At 43.4% G+C, this 19,335-nt stretch overlaps 2 protein-coding genes across 3 annotated transcripts; one reads left to right on the plus strand and one right to left on the minus strand.

The window, feature by feature from the left end:
* serpinh1b (serpin peptidase inhibitor, clade H (heat shock protein 47), member 1b) lies at window positions 1–4,064 on the plus strand. 2 transcript variants are annotated; one of them, XM_070971281.1, is made up of 8 exons: window positions 1–131; window positions 788–819; window positions 1,569–1,718; window positions 1,854–2,046; window positions 2,213–2,483; window positions 2,600–2,698; window positions 2,807–3,039; window positions 3,146–4,064. In XM_070971281.1, exons 3-8 carry the CDS (start codon window positions 1,600–1,602, stop codon window positions 3,446–3,448), a joined length of 1,218 nt encoding a protein of 405 aa, XP_070827382.1. In that variant the 5' UTR covers window positions 1–131; window positions 788–819; window positions 1,569–1,599; the 3' UTR covers window positions 3,449–4,064. The 2 variants fall into 2 exon arrangements, with proteins under 2 accessions (XP_070827382.1, XP_070827383.1); XM_070971282.1 differs by lacking the exon at window positions 788–819 and having other exon boundaries at window positions 20–131.
* A 2,609-nt stretch (window positions 4,065–6,673) lies between these two features.
* gucy2f (guanylate cyclase 2F, retinal) lies at window positions 6,674–15,976 on the minus strand. The gene is made up of 19 exons (XM_070971277.1): window positions 15,539–15,976; window positions 14,621–15,433; window positions 13,612–13,913; window positions 12,676–13,030; window positions 12,433–12,517; window positions 11,904–12,000; window positions 11,614–11,739; window positions 11,152–11,232; window positions 10,801–10,977; window positions 10,501–10,657; window positions 10,129–10,278; window positions 9,810–9,958; window positions 9,103–9,266; window positions 8,798–8,990; window positions 8,486–8,660; window positions 8,032–8,130; window positions 7,846–7,940; window positions 7,674–7,759; window positions 6,674–6,869 (listed from the first exon to the last, which is right to left on the minus strand). The coding sequence occupies exons 2-19, from the start codon at window positions 15,360–15,362 to the stop codon at window positions 6,788–6,790; spliced, it is 3,315 nt and encodes a 1,104-aa protein (XP_070827378.1). The 5' UTR covers window positions 15,363–15,433; window positions 15,539–15,976; the 3' UTR covers window positions 6,674–6,787.
* Window positions 15,977–19,335: the final 3,359 nt, after the last annotated feature.

Genomic DNA, 19,335 nt, shown 5'->3' on the forward strand with positions numbered 1-19,335 from the left:
ACCCTCATTTGAATATCCCATTCCCACTTCTAGAAAGTTCTCTCTCTGGATATATAAAGCAGGAGACTGTGTTACAGTAATACTTTCCACAGGACACAACTGAAAGAAGAATCCCAGCGAATCTGTGCCAGGTAAGGATTAGAAAATAAGTCTTTGTTTTCAGAAAGGCATGCAGAGGGTGAACGTGCTGCTTTGTTTTAGTGGTTTCAAGTTACAGACTCCTTTTGACCAGTCTTAAATCTCTACTATCTCTCAGGATGTTTGACCTGCACGCAGAATGTTTTAGTTTATCTCTGGAGAAAAAAGAGCAAATCTTTTTGCAGAGCTTGAAGTTTTTAAACTTGTCCCAGTACGATGATACTAACACCTTGTGCCTCCTGCATGTCACTGCTTTGCAGTCTATTTAAATGTGTTAAGTGCTATCACATGCACTGATGCGAAGTACCTCATATGAATTCAGTCTGGTCTTTTGATTAACTTAAATCCATTACTTTTTGACGATGAGAGGTTCAACCCTGTCCTCAAGAAATCAGTGCTGCTTGACTGTGGCACTGCTGGTTTTTTCTGGTTCACACTAAGCCAATGAAAAAAGTGTACTCGTCTGATTGTGAATGAGTGGTGACTAACTTGTACAATAGCTTAAATGTTTTAGTCTAAAGGTTGAAAGCTGGGAAATAAGAAAAAAAATGAGCCAACACAGAATATACCTCCTTCAGAGCCTGTATAATGTTTTACTGCCTGCTCTGTGGAGATTACTACATACATTACAACATTTTTTGTCTTCCAGAATGAAAATCGCAGACATGAAAACACCTCAAGGTATCCAAATATGATGAAAAGTCATTTCTGCTCTGTCACAAATATGCAAATACAGATATTCAGACCATATATCTCTGCACTGAGAAAGGTGGAGAGGGCTTAGTAAAATGTCTACAGATGCTGAGGCAGCTGGATAATTACAGCCTCATGTATTTAAGTCCTTTGTTTGAACAAGTTTTGGGATGAGTTAGATATAGCCTGCAGGCACACACCCTGCCTCTGGGACAAAAGATGGCTCACAGTGCCACTGTAGAGAACATTTAAAAGCATCAAAGACTAGACTGCACGTCTACTCAGTGAAACACACTGTTTTTGGACCTCACTTCTTCTGGCTGAAGTAAAAGTCTATAAAAAAAAATCTAAGTGCTGACTTCCAACAGTTTGCATCAATTTCAATAAAGGTAGAGAAGAGAGAGGCATCGGATTTCAATCTCGACTCAGCACAGAGCTTCACTCTGACTGGATGGCAGCTCCTGCTGTACAGCTGAGGCTCAGTTGCTGTTGACGTGGCAAGGAACATGTCCGCCTGAATCTGGAGGCATTCCCGAGCTTCTTTGTGGGCTGAGCCAGCCCTGCCCCTTCACTAACAGCCTCACATCCCTTTTTGATTGTATTGAATTAAGACAGCCCTGAAGATATGTGCCTTCCATCTCAGACTCAATACACATTTCTGATTTATTTGATTTTAGGAAACCAGTCCAGGCTAAGTAATGTGAAGCTTCACTTTTTCTTTCACTCTGCTTTCACAGGCTGCTACAGCTGCTTTTGGAGACAGACAGGATGTGGATGATGAACACCGTAGCGCTCTGTCTGCTGGCCCTCGTGGCCTCTGCAGAGGACAAGAAGCTGAGCAGCCATGCCACAACACTGGCTGACAGCAGCGCCAATCTGGCCTTCAGGTCTGAAACCCATATATTACTATATCATGATTAAGTGTACATCACGATAGTGCTACATTTTCTTTGGCTTAAGACTTAAGATATATTTTTTGGGTAGAACACAAGCAAATAATCTTTGTTGCCATTTTGATTTAGCCTGTACCACAACATGGCAAAGGAGGGTGATACGGAGAACATCCTCATCTCTCCTGTTGTGGTGGCCGCCTCTCTGGGGATGGTGGCTCTTGGCGGCAAGGCCAACACTGCCTCCCAGGTCAAAACCGTCCTCAGTGCTGACAAACTGAAAGATGAGCATCTGCATGCAGGCCTGTCCGAGCTGCTCACTGAGGTAAATACACCGATATCAAAAACTCTGTGGAAGACTTTCAACATGTTATATGTCTCAGAATTTGGAACTGATAACATTATTTTTCTGTCCTGCCTCTTCAAACTAGACCCTCAGTGTTTTCTATATTTTGCTCATTTGTCACTGTTTATACGTTGCTCCTTCCCAGGTGAGCGATGCCAAGAAACGCAACACAACCTGGAAGATCAACAACCGCCTCTATGGCCCCAGCTCTGTCTCCTTTGCTGATGAGTTTGTGAAAAGCAGCAAGAAGCACTACAACTACGACCACTCAAAAATAAACTTCAGAGACAAGAGGAGTGCAGTGAACTCCATCAACGAGTGGGCTGCCAAGTCGACAGATAGCAAGCTGCCTGAGATCACCAAGGATGTGCAGAACCCAGATGGAGCCATGATTGTCAACGCTATGTTCTTCAAACGTGAGTAGCTTTTCCTATTCTTGTAATGTTTTTGTTTCTGATCATAACTGAAACGCGTGGATATGTCAAAGGATTGTGCAGATGTGTGACTGAATCCTCTGTGTTTTGTCCCACAGCTCACTGGGATGAGAAATTCCATGATAAAATGGTGGACATGCGTAGTTTCCTGGTTACCCGCTCATTCACCATTGGGGTTCCCATGATGCATCGCACAGGTGAGATTCTGCAGCATCTCTACTTCTGACCTTATCCTTTTATGTCGCTAAAATTGATTCTACCAATAGGAATGCAAGGAAGATGTCTGAGTTATGTGCTCTTTACAGGTCTGTATGACTTCTACGAGGACACAGAGAACCGTATCTTTGTGCTGAACATGCCTCTGGACAAGAATCAGGCTTCTATGATCCTCATCATGCCCTACCACCTGGAGCCCCTGCAACGCCTGGAGAAACTCCTGACCAGGAAGCAGGTGGACACCTGGCTTAGCAAGCTGGAGAACAGGGCTGTGGCCATTTCCCTCCCCAGACTGTCAGTGGATGTCAGCCACAACCTGCAGGTAAATGGTGGCACTTTGATGGATCAACGATCGTAACAATATAAGGTTACAAAGCAGACATCCAAAAATGAACCCTTTGACTTGAGCAATTCTCTGTCTTTTCCAGAAACACCTTGCTGAGCTTGGTCTGACCGAAGCTGTGGACAAAGCCAAGGCTGACTTGACCAACATCTCTGGAAAGAAGGACCTATACCTCTCAAACGTGTTCCATGCGTCAGCCCTGGAGCTGGACGTGGATGGAAACCCGTATGACACCAGTATCTTTGGCTCTGGCAAGCTGGCAAACCCCAAACTTTTCTATGTAGATCACCCCTTCATTTTTCTGGTGAAGGACAATAAGACCAACTCCATCATGTACATCGGCAGGGTGGTTAGACCTAAAGGAGAGAAAATGCGTGATGAGCTATAGTGTTAATGTTGTGAATTGTGTCACGTAGCTGTGTAATTTGTGAAATGATGGCAGGAAACTTTACATATTTCTGGTATGTCTGTTACCTCATGAGCACATTCCAACAGGCACTCTGTGTACTGAGTATTTGAGCTGTTTTTAGACACACTAAACCTTCCAAAGGAACAATTCTGCATAAAGGTGTCAGCCTTAAGCCATTTTGGATTGAATAACGGTCTCAATTACAAATATGAATTTGAAATTTACATAAACAACAGTTGGCACAGCACACAGCATGCTTATATTAAGTATGATCTCTTTCATTTCACCCTGTCATATTTGGCCACAATCCATGTGTGCTTTCTTGCATTATCTTTAACGTTTAAAGAAAAAAGGATCTTTGCACAAGCTTATTGAACAGTTCTGTCCCACTCCTTCTTCCACACTCTCACTTTTTACCAGTCTGCACTGAATTGTTCCTCTGCACGAGGTGAGTCTGCAGAGAAAAAGTGGCAAACGCCTGATGTTTGCCTTGTGTTCACTTGCCATCCAGTCTGTCATCCTTGTTGCTGTAGGTATTTTCCACAGAGAAGCTGCAGGAATTGTGTGATCACGGAATAATGTGTTAATTTTTCAATAAAAACAAAGAAAATGATTCTTTTGTGTGTTTTCTACTTTTGCAAAGTACGTCTGAATACCGTCCAAACGCAGTTGATACAGTCCTCTGGAGTGCTGACCATAGGAATGTGAGCTAGAATTAACATCTCAGAGAAAAAGGAAAACAATCTTTCCAGTCGGCTGGAGGTCAAACAGTCCTCCCAGGTCTGGAATGTGGGGATTTGACGCTGAAGGCCTTTCCTTATATTGCTCATCTGCCATAGACAACTATGGCAGAACTATGGCAGAAAAGCAACCTCCACAGCTCGAAGACTGGAGTGCAGGGTACTCATGGTGAGAGGGTAAACCCAATCTCCTACTATTCAAACACAGCAAATAGACAAGTGTAGGTTGACAAAAGAATCCAAATGAGTAGTTTTAAAGGTGATTTTTACACAGCCTATTGTAAGACTCAAAATTTCATCACAAAGGGTCAAAGAATGCAAAAATAGTCTCTGTTACAAAACAGAAATACCTTTGGAACAGACCAATGCCTAAAGGATTTCTCTGTTAGAGCTAGAGCATCACCCTGTGGCTGCAAAAAGGAAAAGGACTGGTTCCACTATAAAGAGAGCCAAACAATGTAGGTGTTACAAATCAGTGATTTAATTACCTAATGATGTCATATTTACATACACCTTGTATTTTGCATTGCAGTGATAACATACAGGACAAACAACAACATATAAATAATACAATATACATGTTTCTGACTGTGCTGATGTTTTGTACGCCAAGCATGAATTAAGCTGCTCCGATAGTCAACTTTAATATGATGAAATGCAGGGGACTTTTTCCACATTGAAGCAATAGTAATTAGAATAATAATTGGCTATGGTCAGGCCACAGGAGTTGAGGTAAAAACAGTACTTTCACAAATACACTTGTATCAAATAACATTAGATGATATTATTATAATCTAGTGTTCAATTAGTTTCAGTGTGTTTGCTCTCAAGTATTCCCCTACACCTACATGCCATTTCTAGTAAACTGCAATGAACGTGTTGCTTTTTATTGTTACTCTGGATCGATTCATTCAATGAAAATATCTTAATTTGAACACTAGATGGTGCTCTTAACATCTCTCAGACACATCATGCACCTGTGAAGGAAACAACACCTGAGTTTCTGGGAACACAAAAGTCTTTAAATGTGACTTAATGGGACATTAATAAAGTGGGACATTCCAAAACAGCATCTGTTGTGGAAAACCAGCTGCATTTTACACACAGTTTGCTCTCTTTAACACAGAGATAACCTTTAATGGGTGCGCGTGCCTCACAGCAAGAAGGTCGCAGGTTCGATTCCCAGGTCGGGCCTTTCTGTGTGAAGTTTGCATGTTCTTCCCGTGCATGTGTGGGTTCTCTCTGGGCACTCCGGCTTCCTCCCACAGACCAAAAACGTGCTCATTAGGTTGATTGATGACTCTAAATTGCCCCTAGGTGTGAGTGTGAATGGTTGTGTGTATGTGCCCTGCGATCGGCTGGCGACCGGTCCAGGATGTACCCCGCCTCTCGCCCGTTGACAGCCAAGATAGGCTCCAGCCCCCCTGCGACCCCGAAAGGGATAAGCGGCATAGAAAATGGATGGATGGATGGATTTGTGTACAAGAGTTACTTTGTCATCACAAAGTGAAATTTAATTTGGGGATATTTTGGTTGGTGTTATTAATAAAATTGCTATGTTGGACAAATCCTTTCCTTAATTTATGACTTTGTATTACAGGTCTTTGATTGATAGCAAACAAACACCGCAGGAGAATTTTTGTGCCACGTAGCTCAAACAGCCAATTCATTGCAATTCACTTTGACTGAACTGTAGGATTATAGGTGCTGACACCAAGTGTTCCGACATAACATGTCAGTAGATCGAATCCATCACTGAAGACTTTGGAAACAGCGACATGTTTCACTGAAGGGTCTTAAAATCATATCAACTATAACAGAAAAGAGAAAGGATCATCATTTTCCTTACTTTCGGTACTTTCCAAACACTATCAGCCTTTCATTAATGTAAATAAAAGGATGACAGCTTAATTTTAGGAATTTGTAGGAATGGGCTCACATGGACTTGACTGAGACTTTCATGTCATTCAGCTCTAATATAGTAGAAGTTAAGGTGGCAAAAATTCTCTTTTTCTCCTTTCATAATCATATACAGTAGCAGCCTTTGCCTTCATCTTTGGAGAGCTAATAACATATAATATTCAGCCTTAGCTGAGTAGCAGCCCTGGCCCTGCAACTCTATTATGAGCTTTCATGGCAAACTAAAAACAGATATTATCACCAGAAAATAAAACATTTCATTTTGAAATAGGCGTTTGGGGCGTTCAATCTTCTGATGGGTGACCCTCTGGTTGCCCTGAAATAGGTGACCACTCAGTGGCCAGTGAGCGCAGAGGAGTGAATGAGTGCGTCCTTCACTGAGGAGCACTGCAGCTTCCATGTGCGTAGACAGGTAATGCAACAACTCTCATTACATTAGCGCCGTCGTGTTCTGCTGCGCTGGCTGCAGGCAGATTAGCCAGCCAATGGACAATCCTCTTAAACAGGTCTGCTTTAAGCCACAGTGGGAGGCTGGGTGGTGCTCTCTATCTTCTACCTGCCCCTCCCAGCTCTTTGTCTCTCTCTTTCTCTGGATGTGTCCTCCTCTCCTCTGCTCCGCTGGTTTGGTTTTTCACATCTTTCCTTCTCTTCCTCTCGTTCAGATCTTTTTGTCCACCTGCCTGTTGGCCTTGCGAAAAAGGGTCTTGATCTCCTCTGTCACCATCTCCTGCCAATTGTCCCTATCAATACAGAGGGTGGAGTTAAGACCAAAATTGCTTTTTACAGACACATTTGTTTTTAAACTGAGGTGTGCGATTCAAAGACATGAAAATACTATGCAAGCATACCACAAAGCAGACATAAACACAACAAACACTGCCAAAAAACACAGCAAAATGAATGAGAGTTAATTATGAAAATGTGCCAGCCGGCCACAATAAAAGTGAATGAACTAAACAAAGAGGGCCTCCCCCAATCTGCTTAACAAGACATGGAAGGTGATAAGATCAAGAGAATAATGAGACTAGTAGGTCACAGGGCAATCAGTAAGACTCAAGGATCAATGCACGTGCAGGCTCAGAGGCTGCATTTGGTCACATCAAACCGACAGTCACAGCAACATCTCCACCACACAACACCAGCTGGCATGCAGGGCTCTACCTCCTGTGTTCAGACTACGAAGGTCAAGCTTTTTTTTCAGCTTTCTTTCTCCGGTATGCAGCTATATCCTCAGGGTTCAGGCCGTGATTGTCTTCCCTGAAGTCACATTCAGATAGTTGCAATTTACATGAGTTGGATGTCTATCAGCAGCAGGAAGCAGTTACATGTTTGCAACCCTGACAAAATGTAACATTCCTTAAAATTTATCTGCAAACTGAACTATGATAAGCATTCATTTCTGCCAAGGGCGGTCTCTTGAAGACACGCTAGCAAAACTATTTATACAATTTTAAATGAGATGGAAGGTGAGTCATATTCAGTTATCATGTTTGAATTCAGCCATACTAAAGGTGCACAGGGTGACAGTAGGGTGGTGCTCTTACCCTGGTTTGATCTCTGGTGGTTTTGGCAAAGGCTTTGTAAAGTTAGTTTTCCCCACAAGCCAGTATGTCTCTTCAATACCTTTACCCTGAAATACAATAACACATAAATTGTTAGACTAAAATATTTGTCTAAAATATTATGTTTATAATTGAAATGGGACTGTTGCGTTACCTTCAGCTCTGTCTTGCCTCTGACTTCTATTTTATAGCCCTCATTAAGAGAATGGAGGATCTTCACAGTGCTCATATTTACGTGGATTCTATAAGCTGAGGCATGAAGAGCAGAAGAAAACAAAATTAGACCAGAGAAAAACAAGAAACAACATAACAAAGTATGGCGTGTGTACAGGACACTCACGCAGCCCAGTGGATTCCATGCGAGAGGCGGTGTTGACCGTGTCTCCAAAAAGGCAGTACCGAGGCATCGTCAGACCGACCACCCCAGCTACACAGGGCCCTGGAAACACACAGAAATGAAGCAATTAATTTAATACCATGGCCATGACTATGTCAGTACATTAAAAACAACCCAAATTTTTCAGACAAAAATGAAAAGAAAATCACAGGGAGCAGAAAAATAGGAGCGAGTACCTGTGGCTGAAAGCTGTGGCAGCCTACAAATATCTTTTCTGACTTTAGGGGTGATGTATGAGAAAAGTCTCCTCTGAGGTGGGCCATTATCAGAAAACAAATAAGCCCCACGGTCAGCCTCATATTCACTGTGGTGCACAGAGGTGTGCACAGGTGCTCCAGCTTTAAACGCTGCATGCTGTAAACAGAGTGACGGACACTCTGGCCTTGTACCGTCTCACCTGAGTGGATTCCTATGCGTATCCTGACGGGCACGTCTGGCATGTGCCGCATATGGAAGGTTCCTACTGAGCTGAGGATGTTCAGAGACATGTTGGCGATCTCAGCTGCGTGCTTGTTGCCGTTTCTCTTTGGCAGACCCGATGCAACCATGTAGGCGTCACCGATGGTCTCCACCTAGATAATGTTCACACATTATTCACTTATGGGCACATTAAGTCGTAAACTCAACATCCTCGTGAACTCATCTCTCATTTTGGAACGCACTGGTGGAAAATGAGAGTTTACTGGAAATGCTGAGCAGGCTCTCTGACCTTGTAGACATCGTGGTTACTGAGCACGGCGTCAAACAGAGAGTAGAGGTCGTTGAGAAGGTCGACCACCTCGATGGGATCACTGAGCGAGGAGATGGTGGTGAAACCAACAATGTCGCTGAAATAGATCGTCACCTGGTCAAAGTACTCTGGCTCCACCGTGGCACCAGTCTTCAGGGCCTCAGCCACAGAACTGAAGACAGAGGTGCAGAAACGTTACAAGAATCAGACGAGCAGGCATTTTATTAGGTGAATGGGCTTAAACCCATTAGAAATTTGAATTGCGCGTGTGTGTACAGACTCACGGTGGGAGCATCTCTGCCAGGAGCTTTTCTGTTCTCTGTTTTTCCACCTCCAGCTCCTCCGTCCTCTCTCTGATGAGGTCCTCCAGGTTGGAGCTGTACTGCTCCAGCATCCTCAGCATGGAGTCAATGATGTTCGTTTTCTTACCCTTGTTGATCAACTTGAACTACACACAAAGATATACAGAAGCATGATGTTCAGGCTGAATATGTGTATCTTAATGTGAAGCATTACTATGCTATGCTAGTATTTCGATGCTACTTTATAGTATTACAATACATTTATTTAACACTTAAATAAACAGTTATTTCTTACTTTCTACATTAAAAACATATGATCTGATGCAGTACTATTGTGCTTATCTACCCAGTAGACTATGAAGCATTTAAAATTGGCTCCACATTGACGAACTACAACATTAAAATGTTCTTATATGTATTTGTTAGTGATAAAAACAGAATAATCTTATATTCTATAACAAAACACAGAGTAAGTACTTTTTATTTTAAAGAGATGGTGCTAGATTCTGCAGTTTTACTTTTTACTTTTACTTTAAAACTTCGAACTCAGGACTTTTACTTGTAATGAACTATTTCTGCGTAATGGTACACAATACTTCACTAAAAAAATGAACTACAATGCTAGGTAATTTTTATTTAAGTGAAGGATCTGAGTACTGAGTACTGCAAGGGTGCCTTCAAAGACGTACCCTGTCAAAGATCTCATCCATTGTTGGTCTGCGGTCAGGCAGTTCGCTCCAGCACTGCTTCATCAGCTGGATACACTCTAGCGGAGCCTGGTCGGGGGCCACAGTGGGACGGCACATTGGAGGAGGCTTCTTCACCTTCCGGATGATCTCTGGTGATGAGACAGAGAAGATGCCAATCAAGTTTCAAATTAGAATATGTACCATCCCAGTACTCTGTTACACTGCTGGCTGTGAGCTCTGCACAGCAGAAGCACAAAAGAACACATTTTCAAGGCAACTTCTATTTATCTATTTCTCCCCCTCCCTGATGGATACACACCCTCGGGTGGTAGACCCAGCATGCCGTAAGGTGGCCCTCTGACCACCACCTCTTGAAGGATGATAGAAAAGCTGTACACGTCTCCCTTGTAGGTGCCTTTACGAGAGCTCGCAAGGTCCCTTAAGAACTCTGGAGCTGTCCAAAATAGATCTGAGGGGAAAAAAGGTTTAGAATGAAGGTGCTAACAAGATACCAGTCACAACCAACTCTAAGAAATGTATAGCTTTGTGCCTTCAGTCTCATCTTAACACCAGACTTAAAGTAATGTTGTAGATAGCACAATCATCCATAGCCAGGAACTAGGTGGGTTCCTTGCTGTATATAGTGTATAATATGGCTGGTCATGAATAGTAATGAGATGCATTCAGGTACCTTCAGGTGGAGGTTCTTCTATAGGAGCTTTCTGAGTGTCCAGCAGCTCATTGAAGCCATAGTCAGTAATCTTGAGGACAAAACGTCCATCTACCACACAGTTACGAGATTTTAGTCTGCCATGGGGGAAATCTCTGTGGTGAAGGTATTTCATACCCTGGAAGGACAATATATGAAAGTGTGTAGTTAATCATAAAGGAAATAGTCCACAATAAACTGTGCAAGCACAAGACAACAAGCATAGTGAGGACACCTAGTGGTTAGTTATTAATATTCATATTCAGCATATCAGCGTTTTACCTTGATGAGGTCGAGCACAAGTGAGGATTTGAACATCCAGTCTAATTTAACGTCCTCGTTCCTCAGCAGGTCCTCCAGACTGCCCCGTGAGCAGTGCTCCGTTACCACTGCAAACATGGAGCAGTCTGAGAAGAAGCCCAGGAACGGATTCACATTCTCGTTTCTCAGGTCTTTCATCTGACAAAGCAGATAAACAAGTTCATGGAAAAGAAGGCACGTTTAGACAATCACAATATCATATTAATCTGTGTGTATGCTGCTTGAGGCAGTATGGAGCTTCTCCAGACCACTAGATTACAGTACAAATTCAATTCTGTGTTTCTTCCTACAGGTCAAGACATGCTGCTCTACCTTTGTGAAAATCTTGGTGGTGCTCTGTTTCACTTCCTTGAACTGTCCCTCCTCAAATTTCTTCAGCCACACCCAGTCGCCCTGGAAGAGAAGCCAACTTTTGTCTAGAACATTGTTTTATACATGCAGTTTTTGGAGATGTTGCAAATAAAAAAAACAGCTTGTTTACTTCCTGAAAGAGGTATCATGTTTGTTTTTTTTCCTTATAAACAAGTCAAAACCCATTTTATCGCTCCCTGTTAATCCACCCACCCACAAAAAATGACCTCAGTCTTACTTGGGTTTGTTTGTAGAACAATGCCATTTTGAATTAATGGCCAAACAATAAGCTGTACTTGCCCTTAAGGTCCAACCTAACCGTAACCTCAAAAACTAACTAAAAAACAATTACACTTACATACTCACTCCATTTTTGAATATTGTACAGATTTAAGCAGCAATGACTCTTTCAGCGCCACCCACCTCATATACGGCTACATTGGTGGTCTCATGAGTTGCCGTCTGCATGCTGTTCACAGAGTGTGAACGCTCTGCAGACTTTTCCTCCAGAGCACTCTTGGACTCGCTCAGATCCTCCAAGGTGATTTTCTGTGGGACACCATACAAATGAGTTGTGTCCTGAAACATTTTCTTTCGCAAATTCCCAACTGACAATCAGTGTGTTACGTCCAGAGAATGTGGGATAAACACACTACAATAGATTAGTGTGCTTAAGTCTGATTTGATGAGTGGGACACAGTGATGCTGCTCACCTTTTTGCTAAGCTGAGGATTGATAAACGTGAGATCCTCTAAGGTCAGGAGGATCCGATTGGGACCTTTGACCAGCTGGATTTGTTGGAGTCTCCTCCTGCCAATGAGATTTAGAAAAGATAAGGAAATCACTTCATCCAATAGCAGTGTGTTTTCTAACTACCTCAGGGGTCATCTGTGGAGCAATGACAGATGATGAATCAGCTCAGTTTTTTTTAATATGAGTAATCAAGTCTCTATGTGATTTCAACTGTATTGATTAAAGCATTTGCTTAAAAATTGCTTTAAAAAAATAACAGTTACAGTGACCTGTTAGCATAGGTCAAGGAAATCAATAGAGTGGTATGAACACCACTTTGACATAGTCCTCTTCTTGCTGGCACCAACTACTGTCAAATGTTAGCCAGGGTCAAATGCTCTTCCCTTCTTACTCTCAAGCATTTACACAGAACATCCAGTATTGTGCACATCACACCATAGAGTATGTGAATGCACCTGATACTCAAAAGGATGTATTTACAGGCTGTACCTGATATAAAGACTTATAGCGAGCCCTCCTACTGCCAGAGTGAAGATGACAGCAAGCACCACTATGATGTAGGTGACCTCCACACCTGAGGATGACACAGGTGACTTGATGTTATGGGAAATGAAAACTGATGAACAAATGACAAAGTGCATAGACAGTATATCATAAAACTATGAAGACTTGAGCAAACACATCCATGCATATCCACATGCACCAATATTCACGCACAAACACGCCTCTTACCTCCCGTGCAGATCGCATTCTTGTCAAACCAGCAGTTTGAGTCAGATGGCGGAGGAGATCCTCCTGGAAAATGGATGGACCTGCCAGCAAAACGAAGCACTCCGGATGATAGATCCACCAGATAGGCCTGGTGCAGCTGGCTCCCCGTGCTGTCAGAGTCCAGGATGACATAGGTGGTCTTAACGTCCCCGCCAGTGTCCACCTTGACCTTCTGGTTGAAGCCACTGAAGGTTGTGTTCCTTGTGAAGTAGGCCAGGTTCGAGCCTGACAGGCGCATGCCTGCTCTCCTGGCATTGTGGATGGACTTGGCCAGCAGGTAGATGCTGTTATAGATAGTCCCAAATAGTGGATTAACCTGCAACAAAAGGCACACGGAAAGACATTATATATCAGAAGAGTATTTCAACTATTTTAAGTCATCCTCTGCAGAAATTTTCAGCATCAAATCAGAGGTTTGAGAGTTGTGCTGACACAGAGAGCTAGACAAAAACACCAATTACATAAACAATGTTTTTAGTATGATGGGTAAACGAGTGATGAACAGCAACCGCACCCATCATTTTTTATAATTACAGTTGGAATAATTCTGATAGGCATTAGAAAATGCACACATGGTGAACATTTGAAAACGTAAATAAACTTTCCTGGACAGTCTGGCTGTGGTGCAGGGATAGAAACAGAATAAATGCATTTTATTCGAAAAAAGACTGTAACTTTGGATGATATCTGCCTGATTTGTCTAATTCGTGCTGACTCTTAGTTTTGATTTCTTTTTGCATACATTGAGTTTGTTTGCCATCTCTTACATTGGAGTTGTGCTATGAATGGACCAGTTCATGGGCAATATGTGGACATGTGAGTATAGTTGTAAGACAGGCTTTAAAAAATGGGAACCTAAGCTTCAATTTCCTGGTGTGACATCCAAATGGTTTCTACCTGTTCTGGCTGCACAGTTAGCATCAGCTCCTGTCTGCTCTTGGCTGCAGCGAATGCCTCATTGAAGGACAAAGGCTCAGAGGCCACAGTGATGGTGAGCACGGCGTCATAGGCCTCCCTCAGCCTGCTGTCATTTTGCAGAGGGAAGTAGGAGATGTTGGTGTAGGGCATGCTGTAGTGGAGGGCGTCGTAGGGCACAAACACATACTTCCCCGAAGTCAGACCCATTTCCTGTGCTTTGAGAAGAAAAGCACCTTGCTGCTCTCCTCCAACAAGGATTGAGTGCATGCACATGATGATGACTGAAACAGACCAGGAAAAAAATAGTGGGACTTTGCAGAAATATTAGTTATATGGACATATGCAGAGTGGTAACAAGACCAAACTCACAATCATCATGATTTAATGTATCAATAGGTGTCAAAAGCAGTGTTGGAAAGAGTGTTCTCCTCCTCAAGTGGAGTAACTACAATGTATTAAAAGTTTGAGACAAACCTACTCAATTGAGTAACAGGAGTAAATGCACTCAGCACTTCAAGCATTGGACAGGTTAAAAAGTCAAAAATGAGAAGTCTGGGTGCCCTGCATGGAGGGTGAAGGTGCTAAGCATTTAATTGGCCGTGCAAATATTGTAACATTTGAATCCAGACTTTCCTCTGTCTCCCCTCTCTGCTGTCAACTCCCTATGATGCAGAAAAATGGAAGTTATTAGTGTTGAAGACAAACAAATCAAGTAGCTGCCCCAGTTCACCTTAACTGCAAGGTGAAATCTGCAGTGTCAAAATGGCTTCCTGGTCACGTGGTGGAGGGATAAGCCTCCTGGAGAGGATGTGTACAACTGGGATGTTGAATGATGTAACAGCTGCTCCCCTGTTTCTATATTACAGGTGTTATATCATCGATTTCTACAATTCCCCTTCCTCTTCTCTGGCATTGCTTTGACATACATCTAATCATTTTGCAGGGACATTTTCACGACTCCTGCATTCCCTTCAGCACTCAGACTCACCCCTGACCTCCCCCGCTGCCTGGATCTTCCTCATCGTGCTCTCCAGCTCTGTCTCATTCATACCAATAGATGCCACCAGACCAACGGGCAGCCCCTTGTTCCGCAGAGCAGTAGCCACTCTCCCAGCCGTGTCCCTCCAAATGTCCTCATTGGATGAGACCACCACCACACTGGCCCACCTGAAGTGTTTCAGCACGGTGAACAACACGTCAGCGGGGAACGGCGCTGTCCTGGAGAAAGTCGGGTATCCCGTAACGCGGTCCAGCTCATAGTTAACGCAGCTGTATGAGAAGATGGCTTTGTCCCAATTCTTGGCCAGCAGAGACGCCGCAACACAGTACCCCGGGTTGGTGGGGCCCAAAAATGCGTCCGCCATCGCCTCATAGTAAATAAACGCAGTGAGGGCTTTGGAGGTTTCGCAAGGCTCCTGGAGGATGATAAAGTCCATTTTCAGGCCCAGATCCAGACTTAAGTCTCCGTTTATCCTGCTTACAGCGTGCCTTGCGGCCGCGGCAGGCAGGGCCCTGTAGTAAACAGGGTCGCAGTTCCAAGGCCCCAGGACCCCCACTTTGAATATCAAACAGCGGACACAACAGGGGAACATCAACACTCCGAAGAGGACCCATAACAGAAAGTTATAAAAGGGCAGGGTCGCTAAAGTTGGTCTGCTTTTAATTATGGGCACACACGGATGGTTGGACTCCCAAAGCGCCCCTCTGACATTTGGAGGAATATGTTGCATTGTCCTTCCAGGGCGTCCAAGATAGTGAATCTTTGTGTTCACCGATGATTTATCAAAAAGACCAGTGACACCTGCAAAACGGGTAAAGAAAAAACAAGCCTTAATCATTTCTTCTTTTCAAATGAATGGCTATTATGAGTCAGAGCTAGCTGGATTTAAACAAATGCGCCACTTGCCATTTATTTGATGCCATCAGGACAGCGTCGAGGTCCGATGAGACAAACTTACAGGTGTCCTCTCGGATCCGTTGTTTTACTGTGTCCACATAAACCGTCACCATCCCCAGAAACCTTACCTGTACGCCCCGAGGATCCGACGGAGGCACGCACAAGTCATCGTGTTTGGATGATGGGCTCAAAGTGACATGCAGAGCTCGGGCGCTGGCGTCCGTCGCGTTTGGAGACAACTTCAGCACCCTGGAGAGCTACTTACATCCCGCAGTCAGCGCCTCTGAAGGCTGCCGTGCGTTTCCACCAAAACAGCTCTGCGCACAGGCGGCATGTCTGACGAGGGAGGAAAGATCACCTGTGCTCCTCGGATTGTCTCTGTTTCACATGTGTCTTTGGAAAAACAAAGATTACTCCAGATCGAGTTCAAAAGCAAACCCCAAAAAGAGCAATCTGCCTCAAAAAGACTTATTCAAATAACTCAAATGGAAGAGTATTATCAATATGGAGAGGCCAGCGTCAGCTCCAGGCCCATTCAATCAAATCCCTCCAAAGTGACCTGGGGCCAAAACATAGGTGTTACTCACTAATCCATTTTCAGTGAGGCACAATATAAGAGGATTGGCAACAGGCCTTAGTCTACTCTAAAAGCCTTGTTATCATGTAGACCTGGAGAGGCAGCCAGGCCATCAGCTGACATATAGTCACAAAGCATTTTTTCTCCGCTGAAGATCATACAATCGATTTAATAAGCCAACATTTTGTGACACGCAGAGTGGGGTCATTTTATCTCGCCATGGAAACACCTCAGCCACACCGCACAAAGACACCTGAACCATGCCTTAATTGGTCTAATATGCCCTCAGTACAGCAGGTTCCACAGTTTAAATGAATTTGAACCCTGGTGGAGTGCTAGTAATTAAAGATAACGAAGGGCTCTCCCTGTGGGTCCCCTGAGTTCTGCTGCCTTTTGCCTGCGTCAGTCTTTTCAGCTTTTTTTTTTTTTTTTGAAGACTCCACCAGGTGAAGCAGTCTGCCTGGTAAATGAGTCCAGGAACAGCTGGTTGCCACAACATCAGCTGTGCATGAAGACAAAATCTGGGCTGGAAGGATGACTTAACAGAAATACCGTATCATGCAGTGGCAGTGATTACACTGAAGCTCATGTCAGTGACTGTTAGAAACCAAAAATCAGTTCTTTATTATCAGAAAGCAACACATCAAAGACTTTCATATCATTCACCAGATCCTTAACATATCATAGCTTGCTATTTCTGAGCATATGTGTGTATGTGTGTGCGAGAGAGAGACTAATCCACCTTTTCTGTCTCCTTCCCCGCTTCTCTTTGTCTGCCTCTTTCTCTTACTGTATGTCTGTGACTCAATCCTGACCAAAGGCATGAGTCAGCAAAGAAACATTATGGAGATGTTTTAGAAATATTACAGTTCACAGCTACAGGAATATTGCACTGCATTGTGTGCACATGGAGCTGGAAAGTGATGCCACCTTTGTTGACCCATATCCCCATTCATAAGCTGATGAGCCTCTTAAACGCACCACCTTGACAATGCTGTCCTGCATCCAGGAATAGAGGACAGAAGTGACGACTCAGCGCTATGTCCACCCAGCGAGCGTTGAACAGAACGCATCAGATGCTGCGCCTGAGATGAGCTCTGTGCTTTGTGTTGGACACATGTAACACAAGCAAATAAAACATTAAATGTACAATGAGATGTGAAGCAAAAATAAATAAAAAGTCAGAAAGAAGAATAGGGAGATACATAAAACCACTCAAAATGTCTCTCTCCTCTCATTACACAGTCAGACAAGAAGGAAAATGGGAAATGCGATGTGAGCAAAAAGGATGCAAACATGTCCTTGGACTGATAAAACAGGATAAATGAGGAGATGGGTGGAAAGATTACACCAGTGAAGGGTAAATTCAGACACCAGGGAACAAAATTGCTGTATATTCATAATTTGAACTATACCATGAGGTCCTCAAATATTGCTTATGCTACAACAAACACTGAGTAACCACTAATTACGAGCTGTGTGGGATCTGCTCTCTGAACTCACACCATGAGATACAAGTGACTGGATTCAGTTAATCAAATGCCTATTTTTTTCAAAAGGGAGAAGAGGCCTATATCAAAGCACTTTTTGAACATTATGAGTAAAATGTGAGGTAGACCGTTTACGGCATCTGCCATTTTTGGGACTACATATTTGACGCAGTTCATGCAGGATCAGTATGAATCTCAGGCCTATCATGAGCATAATTTACACTGAGGTTTTTGAAGAGCTTGCCAGAATACAATAACACCATCGGTGTTCACTGACGGCTGGATGTGTTCCCTGTGTTGCTTGTCCCTTTTCCTCTGCTGTCCTCTCTCCGCCCAGGTGACTGCCCGTGGTCGCTCAAGAGGATGAAGTACCTGAAAGCTCCGGTGTCAGCATCAGAAGGGAGGCTGGTGTCTTCATATTTATACACCACATGGATTGACCAGGTTTTTTTTTTTTTCTGTGGAGCTCGCCCCATAGAGCCATCTAAGGGTGGAGTGTAACACTCACAACTAAGGCAGAAAACATGAATTTGCACTGAATGTTGTGATGTCATCAACTTAATTTTCTGTTATCGTCCATGAAACTTCTCAGGTGAGTTGGTGTCTCTGGATTGCTTCATGGGACATGACTGTGCAATGGCAGACAGTTCATTTATTAGAGGATGTCTTTCGCTCTGGCGCCATCTAGTGGATAAGCCTACAGTGAAGTTTACTGCACTGAGATAAAGGGAGTGAACCCTATGCATTAGGGATTAAGATTAAGATTTACCTAAATGCTAAATATGATACATTTTCTTAACAAGGGAGGACGAATTATTAAAGATGAGCTCGAACGGTCTGTGTAATAGCCAGGCCATTTTTCTTTCTGAATCAGCAAACATCCACTATACACTCATTGTAGTGCTCTATATGATGATGTATGTCCACTCTGGTCATGCCTGATTCAGGTAGAATATTAATCATAATCTTTTATGTTTTTCCTGTTCTTGTCTGAGGTTTTTGCACTTTTCCAGACTGATACTGCACCCTGCATTCTGTCTGCCTCCCCCCTGTCTTATCTTTACAGCCTTGAAGATTCCCAGACACTGCGGCATGCAAGAAGTGTGTGTGTATGTGTGTGTGTGTGGTGTTTGTAGATACAAGTATCTACATGTGTAACACCAAATGACTTGGCAAAATAGCTTCCCCTTTCCATCACAACTTACCGTAAGACGTTTTTTTTTGTTCCAAAAGCCACACATGTGCCAAGTGTAAGTGTTGTGAGTGAACTTGTATGCAGTGCTGTATGGGTGTGTGCTGTGATGCTGTCATGCTCTCACGAGGAAAACAGTGGCTGAGGGCAGCAGATGAAGAACGGAGGCCCCTTAGCTTTGTGTGAGCAGCAACAGATGTGCACCACGTATTTCATAACACTTGACCGGTGTGTTTCTGGCCCTGGTCCTTTTCGAGAGCTTGTTACAGAGTCTCATTGTACAGGACGAAGCCTGATGTCTCCGCAGAGCTGCAATGTGACAAATGTATGGCTCTCGTGCTCTTGTAATGAAAATACTGATTTTTGACACTCACAGCGTTTTCCTCATGACAGATTGCAATGATCTGTTACTGAAATAATGTAAAAATATTTAATTAAATTACTTAAAATAAACCTGCACGATATGTCTGTGCAAATGTTGCTTAACACTCTAGCAACTCCTTTTGCAAAGAACCAGGCCACAAACGCTGCGTAGGCAGCAACAGGA

Source organism: Chaetodon trifascialis, chromosome 9 (assembly GCF_039877785.1).
Source record: "Chaetodon trifascialis isolate fChaTrf1 chromosome 9, fChaTrf1.hap1, whole genome shotgun sequence".
NCBI lineage: Eukaryota > Metazoa > Chordata > Actinopteri > Chaetodontiformes > Chaetodontidae > Chaetodon > Chaetodon trifascialis.

Coding starts and splice junctions, on each gene's coding strand:
- serpinh1b (XM_070971281.1), top strand. CDS start 1,600: ATGTGGATGATGAACACCGTAGCGCTCTGTCTGCTGGCCCTCGTGGCC. Junction 1,719..1,853: donor AGCGCCAATCTGGCCTTCAG/GTCTGAAACCCA, acceptor ATTTTGATTTAG/CCTGTACCACAACATGGCAA. Junction 2,047..2,212: donor TGTCCGAGCTGCTCACTGAG/GTAAATACACCG, acceptor GCTCCTTCCCAG/GTGAGCGATGCCAAGAAACG.
- gucy2f (XM_070971277.1), bottom strand. CDS start 15,362: ATGCAACATATTCCTCCAAATGTCAGAGGGGCGCTTTGGGAGTCCAAC. Junction 12,518..12,675: donor GAATGCGATCTGCACGGGAG/GTAAGAGGCGTG, acceptor TGTCATCCTCAG/GTGTGGAGGTCACCTACATC. Junction 12,001..12,432: donor GCTATAAGTCTTTATATCAG/GTACAGCCTGTA, acceptor TCTCATTGGCAG/GAGGAGACTCCAACAAATCC.